At 40.3% G+C, this 11,003-nt stretch overlaps 1 protein-coding gene across 1 annotated transcript in view; it reads left to right on the plus strand.

Annotated features, from left to right (window-relative positions):
- Positions 1 to 11,003, plus strand: part of PRKD1 (protein kinase D1) — a 503,446-nt gene that overhangs the window by 196,219 nt on the left and 296,224 nt on the right. Inside the window, 1 exon segment of the mRNA XM_053697941.1 lies at positions 8,447 to 8,585. Coding sequence (XP_053553916.1) covers positions 8,447 to 8,585 — 139 coding nt within the window.

Raw genomic sequence — 11,003 nt, forward strand, 5'->3', positions numbered from 1 at the left:
GGGCGCTAGAGATAATATCTCAGGGATACCTTCTGGACTTCAAATACTCTCCTCCAAGAGAGAGATTTCATCTGTCAAGATTGTCAACAATCCAGACAAAGAAAGAGGCGTTTCTACGCTGCGTACAAGAGCTCTTGTTAATGGGAGTAATCCATCCAGTTCCACGATCAGAACAGGGACAGGGGTTTTACTCAAATCTGTTTGTGGTTCCCAAAAAAGAGGGAACTTTCAGACCAATCCTGGACTTAAAGATCCTAAACAAATTCCTAAGAGTTCCATCGTTCAAGATGGAGACTATTCGGACAATTTTACCTATGATCCAAGAAGGTCAGTACATGACCACTGTAGATTTAAAAGATGCTTACCTTCACATACCGATTCACAAAGATCATTATCGGTACCTAAGGTTTGCCTTCCTAGACAGGCATTACCAGTTTGTGGCTCTTCCATTCGGATTGGCTACAGCTCCAAGAATCTTCACAAAGGTTCTGAGTGCTCTTCTGGCGGTACTAAGACCGCGGGGAATCTCGGTAGCTCCATACCTAGACGACATTCTGATACAAGCTTCAAGCTTTCAAACTGCCAAGTCTCATACAGAGTTAGTGCTGGCATTTCTAAGGTCACATGGATGGAAGGTGAACGAAAAGAAAAGTTCACTCGTTCCACTCACAAGAGTTCCCTTCCTGGGGACTCTTATAGATTCTGTAGAAATGAAGATTTACCTGACAGAGGACAGGCTAACAAGACTTCAAAGTGCTTGCCGCACCCTTCATTCCATTCAACACCCGTCAGTGGCTCAATGCATGGAGGTAATCGGCTTAATGGTAGCGGCAATGGACATAGTACCCTTTGCACGCTTACACCTCAGACCACTGCAACTGTGCATGCTAAGTCAGTGGAATGGGGATTACTCAGACTTATCCCCTTCTCTGAATCTGGATCAAGAGACCAGAAATTCTCTTCTATGGTGGCTTTCTCGGCCACATCTGTCCAGGGGGATGCCATTCAGCAGACCAGACTGGACAATTGTAACAACAGACGCCAGCCTTCTAGGTTGGGGTGCCGTCTGGAATTCTCTGAAGGCTCAGGGACAATGGAGTCAGGAGGAGAGTCTCCTGCCAATAAACATTCTGGAATTGAGAGCAGTTCTCAATGCCCTCCTGGCTTGGCCCCAGTTGACAACTCGGGGGTTCATCAGGTTTCAGTCGGACAACATCACGACTGTAGCTTACATCAACCATCAGGGAGGGACAAGAAGCTCCCTAGCTGTGATGGAAGTATCAAAGATAATTCGCTGGGCAGAGTCTCACTCTTGCCACCTGTCAGCAATCCACATCCCGGGAGTGGAGAACTGGGAGGCGGATTTCTTAAGTCGTCAGACTTTTCATCCGGGGGAGTGGGAACTTCATCCGGAGGTCTTTGCCCAAATACTTCGACGTTGGGGCAAACCAGAGATAGATCTCATGGCGTCTCGACAGAACGCCAAGCTTCCTCGTTACGGGTCCAGATCCAGGGATCCAGGAGCAGTCCTGATAGATGCTCTGACAGCACCTTGGGACTTCAGGATGGCTTACGTGTTTCCACCCTTCCCGTTGCTTCCTCGATTGATTGCCAGAATCAAACAAGAGAGAGCATCAGTGATTCTAATAGCACCTGCGTGGCCACGCAGGACTTGGTATGCAGACCTGGTGGACATGTCATCCTGTCCACCTTGGTCTCTACCTCTGAAACAGGACCTTCTGATACAGGGTCCCTTCAAACATCAAAATCTAACTTCTCTGAAGCTGACTGCTTGGAAATTGAACGCTTGATTTTATCAAGACGTGGGTTTTCTGAGTCAGTTATTGATACCTTAATACAGGCTAGGAAACCTGTTACCAGAAAGATTTACCATAAGATATGGCGTAAATACCTATATTGGTGTGAATCCAAAGGTTACTCTTGGAGTAAGGTTAGGATTCCTAGGATATTGTCTTTTCTACAAGAAGGTTTAGAAAAGGGTTTATCTGCTAGTTCTTTAAAGGGACAGATCTCAGCTCTGTCCATTCTGTTACACAATAGTCTGTCAGAAGTTCCTGACGTCCAGGCTTTTTGTCAGGCTTTGGCCAGAATTAAGCCTGTGTTTAAAACTGTTGCTCCACCATGGAGTTTAAACCTTGTTCTTAATGTTTTACAGGGCGTTCCGTTTGAACCCCTTCATTCCATTGATATAAAGTTGTTATCTTGGAAAGTTCTATTTTTAATGGCTATTTCCTCGGCTCGAAGAGTCTCTGAATTATCAGCCTTACATTGTGATTCTCCTTATTTGATTTTTCATTCGGATAAGGTAGTCCTGGGTACTAAACCTGGGTTCTTACCTAAGGTAGTTACTAACAGGAATATCAATCAAGAGATTGTTGTTCCTTCTTTATGCCCAAATCCTTCTTCAAAGAAGGAACGTCTACTGCACAACCTGGATGTAGTCCGTGCTCTAAAATTTTACTTACAGGCAACTAAGGAATTTCGACAAACGTCTTCTCTGTTTGTCATTTACTCTGGGCAGAGGAGAGGTCAAAAAGCTTCCGCTACCTCTCTTTCTTTTTGGCTTCGTAGCATAATTCGTTTAGCTTATGAGACTGCTGGACAGCAGCCTCCTGAAAGAATTACAGCTCATTCTACTAGAGCTGTGGCTTCCACTTGGGCCTTCAAGAATGAGGCCTCTGTTGAACAGATTTGCAAGGCTGCAACTTGGTCTTCGCTTCATACTTTTTCCAAATTTTACAAATTTGACACACTTGCTTCATCGGAGGCTATTTTTGGGAGAAAGGTTCTTCAGGCAGTGGTTCCTTCTGTATAAAGAGCCTGCCTATCCCTCCCGTCATCCGTGTACTTTTGCTTTGGTATTGGTATCCCAGAAGTAATGATGACCCGTGGACTGATCACACTTAACAGAAGAAAACATAATTTATGCTTACCTGATAAATTCCTTTCTTCTGTAGTGTGATCAGTCCACGGCCCGCCCTGTTTTTAAGGCAGGTAAATATTTTTTAATTTATACTCCAGTCACCACTTCACCCTTGGCTTTTCCTTTCTCGTTGGTCCTTGGTCGAATGACTGGGAGTGACGTAGAGGGGAGGAGCTATATGCAGCTCTGCTGGGTGAATCCTCTTGCACTTCCTGTTGGGGAGGAGTAATATCCCAGAAGTAATGATGACCCGTGGACTGATCACACTACAGAAGAAAGGAATTTATCAGGTAAGCATAAATTATGTTTTCCTTTAGTAATGTTACATTACCTTTTGCTGTTCCATCAACATCTAATACTCAGAGTGTTCCTGTTAACATAAGAGATTTTGTTTCTAAATCCATTAAGAAGGCTATGTCTGTTATTCCTCCTTCTAGTAAACGTAAAAGGTCTTTTAAAACTTCTCATTTTTCAGATGAATTTTTAAATGAACATCATCATTCTGATTCGGATAATGATTCCTCTGGTTCAGAGGATTCTGTTTCAGAGGTTGATGCTGATAAATCTTCATATTTATTCAAAATGGAATTTATTCGTTCTTTACTTAAAGAAGTCTTAATTGCATTAGAGATAGAGGATTCTGGTCCTCTTGATACTAAATCTAAACGTTTAAATAAGGTTTTTAAATCTCCTGTAGTTATTCCAGAAGTGTTTTCTCTCCCTGATGCTATTTCTGAAGTAATTTCCAGGGAATGGAATAATTTGGGTAATTCATTTACTCCTTCTAAACGTTTTAAGCAATTATATCCTGTGCCATCTGACAGATTAGAGTTTTGGGACAAAATCCCTAAGGTTGATGGGGCTGTCTCTACTCTTGCTAAACGTACTACTATTCCTACTGCAGATAGTACTTCCTTTAAGGATCCTTTAGATAGGAAGATTGAATCCTTTCTAAGAAAAGCTTACTTATGTTCAGGTAATCTTCTTAGACCTGCTATATCTTTAGCGGATGTTGCTGCAGCTTCAACTTTTTGGTTAGAAGCTTTAGCGCAACAAGTAACAGATCATAATTCTCATAGCATTGTTAATCTTCTTCAACATGCTAATAACTTTATTTGTGATGCCATCTTTGATATCATTAGAGTTGATGTCAGGTATATGTCTCTAGCTATTTTAGCTAGAAGAGCTTTATGGCTTAAAACTTGGAATGCTGATATGTCTTCTAAGTCAACTTTGCTTTCCCTTTCTTTCCAGGGTAATAAATTATTTGGTTCTCAGTTGGATTCTATTATCTCAACTGTTACTGGAGGGAAAGGAACTTTGTTACCACAGGATAAAAAATCTAAAGGTAAATTTAGGTCTAATAATCGTTTTCGTTCCTTTCATCACAATAAGGAACAAAAGCCTGATCCTTCACCCACAGGAGCGGTATCAGTTTGGAAACCATCTCCAGTCTGGAATAAATCCAAGCCTTTTAGAAAACCAAAGCTAGCTCCCAAGTCCACATGAAGGTGCGGCCCTCATTCCAGCCCAGCTGGTAGGGGGCAGATTACGATTTTTCAAAGAAATTTGGATCAATTCAATTCACAATCTTTGGATTCAGAACATTGTTTCAGAAGGGTACAGAATTGGCTTCAAGATAAGGCCTCCTGCAAAGAGATTTTTTCTTTCCCGTGTCCCAGTAAATCCAGCGAAGGCTCAAGCATTTCTGAAATGTGTTTCAGATCTAGAGTTGGCTGGAGTAATTATGCCAGTTCCAGTTCTGGAACAGGGGCTGGGGTTTTATTCAAATCTCTTCATTGTACCAAAGAAGGAGAATTCCTTCAGGCCAGTTCTGGATCTAAAAATATTGAATCGTTATGTAAGGATACCAACATTCAAAATGGTAACTATAAGGACTATCCTGCCTTTTGTTCAGCAAGGGCATTATATGTCCACAATAGATTTACAGGATGCATATCTGCATATTCCGATTCATCCAGATCACTATCAGTTTCTGAGATTCTTTTTCCTAGACAAGCATTACCAGTTTGTGGCTCTGCCGTTTGGCCTAGCAACAGCTCCAAGAATTTTTACAAAGGTTCTCGGTGCCCTTCTGTCTTTAATCAGAGAACAGGGTATTGTGGAATTTCCTTATTTGGATGATATCTTGGTACTTGCTCAGTCTTCACATTTAGCAGAATCTCATACGAATCGACTTGTGTTGTTTCTTCGAGATCATGGTTGGAGGATCAATTTACTGAAAAGTTCATTGATTCCTCAGACAAGGGTAACCTTTTTAGGTTTCCAGATAGATTCAGTGTCCATGACTCTGTCTCTGACAGACAAGAGACGTCTAAAATTGATCTCAGCTTGTCGAAACCTTCAGTCTCAATCATTCACTTCGGCTGCATGGAAATTCTAGGTCTTATGACTGCTGCATCGGACGCGATCCCCTTTGCTCGTTTTTACATGCGACCTCTTCAGCTTTGTATGCTGAACCAGTGGTGCAGGGATTACACAAAGTTATCTCAATTAATATCTTTAAAACCGATTGTACGACACTCTGACGTGGTGGACAGATCACCATCGTTTAGTTCAGGGGGCTTCTTTTGTTCTTCCGACCTGGACTGTAATTTCAACAGATGCAAGTCTGACAGGTTGGGGAGCTGTTTGGGGGTCTCTGACAGCACAAGGGGTTTGGGAATCTCAGGAGGTGAGATTACCAATAAATATTTTGGAGAGCTCTTCAGTCATGGCCTCTTCTAAAGAGAGAATCGTTCATTTGTTTTCAGACAGACAATGTCACAACTGTGGCATATATCAATCATCAAGGAGGGACTCACAGTCCTCTGGCTATGAAAGAAGTATCTCGAATACTAGTATGGGCGGAATCCAGCTCCTGTCTAATTTCTGCGGTTCATATCCCAGGTATAGACAATTGGGAAGCGGATTATCTCAGTCGCCAAACGTTACATCCAGGCGAATGGTCTCTTCACCCAGAGGTATTTCTTCAGATTGTTCAAATGTGGGGACTTCCAGAAATAGATCTGATGGCTTCTCATCTAAACAAGAAACTTCCCAGGTATCTGTCCAGATCCAGGGATCCTCAGGCGGAAGCAGTGGATGCATTGTCACTTCCTTGGAAGTATCATCCTGCCTATATCTTTCCGCCTCTAGTTCTTCTTCCAAGAGTAATCGCCAAGATTCTCAAGGAATGCTCGTTTGTTCTGCTGGTGGCTCCAGCATGGCCTCACAGGTTTTGGTATGCGGATCTTGTCCGGATGGCCTCTTGCCAACCGTGGACTCTTCCGTTAAGACCAGACCTTCTGTCGCAAGGTCCTTTTTACCATCAGGATCTCAAATCCTTAAATTTAAAGGTATGGAGATTGAACGCTTGATTCTTAGTCAAAGAGGTTTCTCTGACTCTGTGATTAATACTATGTTACAGGCTCGTAAATCTGTATCTAGGAAGATATATTATCGAGTCTGGAAGACTTACATTTCTTGGTGTCTTTCTCATCATTTTTCCTGGCATTCTTTTAGAATTCCGAGAATTTTACAGTTTCTTCAGGATGGTTTGGATAAAGGTTTGTCTGCAAGTTCCTTGAGAGGACAAATCTCTGCTCTTTCTGTTCTTTTTCACAGAAAGATTGCTAATCTTCCTGATATTCATTGTTTTGTACAAGCTTTGGTTCGTATAAAACCTGTTAAGTCAATTTCTCCTCCTTGGAGTTTGAATTTGGTTCTGGGGGCTCTTCAAGCTCTTCCGTTTCAACCTATGCATTCATTGGACATTAAATTACTTTCTTGGAAAGTTTTGTTTCTTTTGGCTATCTCTTCTGCTAGAAGAGTTTCTGAATTATCTGCTCTTTCTTGTGAGTCTCCTTTTCTGATTTTTCATCAGGATATGGCGGTGTTGCGAACTTCTTTTAAATTTTTTCCTAAGGTTGTGAATTCTAACAACATTAGTAGAGAAATTGTGGTTCCTTCATTGTGTCCTAATCCTAAGAATTCTAAGGAGAGATCATTGCATTCTTTGGATGTAGTTAGAGCTTTGAAATATTATGTTGAAGCTACTAAGAATTTCCGAAAGACTTCTAGTCTATTTGTTATCTTTTCCGGTTCTAGGAAAGGTCAGAAGGCCTCTGCCATTTCTTTGGCATCTTGGTTGAAATCTTGAATTCATCATGCTTATGTCGAGTCGGGTAAAACTCCGCCTCAAAGGATTACAGCTCATTCTACTAGGTCAGTTTCTACTTCCTGGGCGTTTAGGAATGAAGCTTCGGTTGATCAGATTTGCAAAGCAGCAACTTGGTCTTCTTTGCATACTTTTACTAAATTCTACCATTTTGAGGTTTTCTCTTCTTCTGAAGCAGTTTTTGGTAGAAAAGTACTTTAGGCAGCTGTTTCAGTTTGATTCTTCTGCTTATAATTTCAGTTTTTTTCATTATAAGATTTAAACTTTATTTTGGGTGTGGACTATTTTCAGAGGAATTGGCTGTCTTTATTTTATCCCTCCCTCTCATGGACTCTTGCTAATTACATGAAAGAAAACATAATTTATGTAAGAACTTACCTGATAAATTCATTTCTTTCATATTAGCAAGAGTCCATGAGGCCCACCCTTTTTGTGGTGGTTATGATTTTTTGTATAAAGCACAATTATTCCAATTCCTTATTTTTTATGCTTTCGCACTTTTGTCTTATCACCCCACTTCTTGGCTATGCGTTAAACTGATTTGTGGGTGTTGTGAGGGGTGTATTTATAGGCATTTTGAGGTTTGGGAAACTTTGCCCCTCCTGGTAGGAATGTATATCCCATACGTCACTAGCTCATGGACTCTTACTAATATGAAAGAAATGAATTTATCAGGTAAGTTCTTACATAAATTATGTTTTTTACAGCATCACCTGCATCTAACAGGGGCATGGGACCCCTTTTGAATAAAGGGGTCATTTGTCCCTTTAAGATAAGAGATTCTAAAGCCCTTCTGTCATCCCCTAACTCACTTTCTCGAACGTCTTTCCTTCCCCGGCTGCAGTGTAGAGCTGTCCCCAGGTTCCGTATTGGAAAGGGGAACCCCCAGGATGATGATGTAACAGGTTTATTTTAAAGTGTAGATAACCTATACCGTTTGTATAGTTTTGTTTGGAGTAATGTGTCCATTATCAGGGGATACATAATCACTATTATTAAACGTGTCCTTTATTTGAAAAATAAACAGTGTAATCAATATTATTGAGCACAAACTGTAGATTATAATTATTATAAATGAATAGAGTTTTCAGTTTGTTTTTATAATCCCAAAAATCAGAACATCTTTCTAATTTGCAATCAGTTTATGTAATGTTACACCACAGCATTTTTGTTCTATTTCTGTACACATTAGAAAAAAATGTTTATAATTACACTATGTGGCATTCCTTTTAGAATTTGTTCATTACCATTTTTTATATTCTTCACCAAGTTTATTATTTATCACCTTTTGTATGACCTTGTATTATTGATCTGATTGACAGTTTCCTGAATGCGGCTTTTATGGGATGTATGATAAGATTCTCCTTTTCCGCCATGACCCAAATTCAGAGAACATCTTGCAGCTGGTGAAGTCTGAGGCTGATATCCAAGAGGGGGATCTCATTGAGGTGGTGCTTTCAGGTATGGTTATTTCTCCCCTCTAATACTTTACTAGTATTGAATGTGCAAAGCAGGAAGAAACTGTATATATTTAAAGGTCAGGGAGGGGCCAATAAATGCTGAGAATATTTTACAAATGCCTCACTAGTTCTTTTAATGATATTTGTAGACACATAAAGCCAAGGCTCTTAATAAAGATATGCTTATTTATAAAGGAAATATAACTGTTTGTTAAAAACGGCAAAATAATTTTATATAGGGTTTTACAGTGTTAGGGCAAGGGCCACAGTACATGCACTGCTTTTTATCTGGCAACCCTTGCAACATTCCACATTACTGTGCCACATGTCTTTAGGTTTACAATGTGTATCATTTTGGTCTATATTTAGTTTTAGTTCCCTTTTCTCTTGTTAAGTGTATCCAGTCCACAGATCATCCATTACTTGTGGGATATTCTCCTTCCCAACAGGAAGTTGCAAGAGGATCACCTACAGCAGAGCTGCTATATAGCTCCTCCCCTCACTGCCATATCCATTCATTCTCTTGCAACTCTCAACAAAGATGGACGTAGTAAGAGGAGAGTGGTGTATTATAGTTAGTTTTTTTAACTTCAATCAAAAGTTTGTTATTTTAAATGGTACCGGAGTGTACTGTTTCATCTCAGGCAGCATTAGAAGAAGAATCTGCCTGTGATTTCTATGATCTTAGCAGAAGTAACTAAGATCCACTGCCGTTCTCACATATTCTGAGGAGTGAGGTAACTTCAGAGGGGGAATGGCGTGCAGGTTTTCCTGCAATAAGGTATGTGCAGGTAATATATTTCTAGGGATGGAATTTGCTAGAAAAATGCTGCTGATACCGGATTAATGTAAGTTAAGCCTTAAATGCAGTGATAGCGACTGGTATCAGGCTTATTAACAGAGATACATACTCTTATAAAAGTGTAATATAAAACGTTTGCTGGCATGTTAATCGTTTTTATATATGTTTGGTGACAAAACTTATTGGGGCCTAGTTTTTTTCCACATGGCTGGTTTGATTTTTGCCTAGAAACAGTTTCCGGAGGCTTTACACTGTTGCAATATGAGTGGGAAGGGCCTATTTTAGTGCTTTTCTGTGCAGCAAAAAATACTGACAGAGACATTCAGCTTCCCTCTGCATGATACAGGACATCTCTGAAGGGCTCAAAAGGCTTCAAAGTCGTGTTTGAGGAGGGTAACAATCACAGTAGACTGTGGCAGTTGTTGTGACTGTGTTTAAAAAACGTTTTTGTCATTTATTATTCTGTTTTTGTTATTAAGGGGTTAATCATCCATTTGCAAGTGGGTGCAATGCTCTGCTGACTTGTTACATACACTGTAAAAATTTTGTTAGTGTAACTGCCTTTTCTTTCATGTAATTAACAAGAGTCCATGAGCTAGTGACGTATGGGATATACATTCCTACCAGGAGGGGCAAAGTTTCCCAAACCTTAAAATGCCTATAAATACACCCCTCACCACACCCACAAATCAGTTTTACAAACTTTGCCTCCAAGGGAGGTGGTGAAGTAAGTTTGTGCTAGATTCTACGTTGATATGCGCTCCGCAGCAAGTTGGAGCCCGGTTTTCCTCTCAGCGTGCAGTGAATGTCAGAGGGATGTGAAGAGAGTATTGCCTATTGAATGCAGTGATCTCCTTCTACGGGGTCTATTTCATAAGGTTCTCTGTTATCGGTCGTAGAGATTCATCTCTTACCTCCCTTTTCAGATCGACGATATACTCTTATATTTACCATTACCTCTACTGATTCTCGTTTCAGTACTGGTTTGGCTTTCTACAAACATGTAGATGAGTTTCCTGGGGTAAGTAAGTCTTATTTTCTGTGACACTCTAAGCTATGGTTGGGCACTTTATTTATAAATTTCTAAATATATGTATTCAAACATTTATTTGCCTTGACTCAGAATGTTCAACTTTCCTTATTTTCAGACAGTCAGTTTCATATTTGGGATTATGCATTGAATTATCATATTTTTCTTACCTCAAAAATTTGACTTTTTTCCCTGTGGGCTGTTAGGCTCGCGGGGGCTGAAAATGCTTCATTTTATTGCGTCATTCTTGGCGCGGACTTTTTTGGCGCAAAAATTCTTTTCCGTTTCCGGCGTCATACGTGTCGCCGGAAGTTGCGTCATTTTTTTACGTTATTTTGCGCCAAAAATGTCGGCGTTCCGGATGTGGCGTCATTTTTGGCGCCAAAAGCATTTAGGCGCCAAATAATGTGGGCGTCTTATTTGGCGCTAAAAAATATGGGCGTCGCTTTTGTCTCCACATTATTTCAGTCTCATTTTTCATTTGCTTCTGGTTGCTAGAAGCTTGATATTTGGCATTCTTTCCCATTCCTGAAACTGTCTTATAAGGAATTTGATCTATTTTGCTTTATATGTTGTTTTTTCTCTTG

This window comes from Bombina bombina, chromosome 1, assembly GCF_027579735.1.
Source record: "Bombina bombina isolate aBomBom1 chromosome 1, aBomBom1.pri, whole genome shotgun sequence".
Taxonomy (NCBI): Eukaryota; Metazoa; Chordata; class Amphibia; order Anura; family Bombinatoridae; genus Bombina; species Bombina bombina.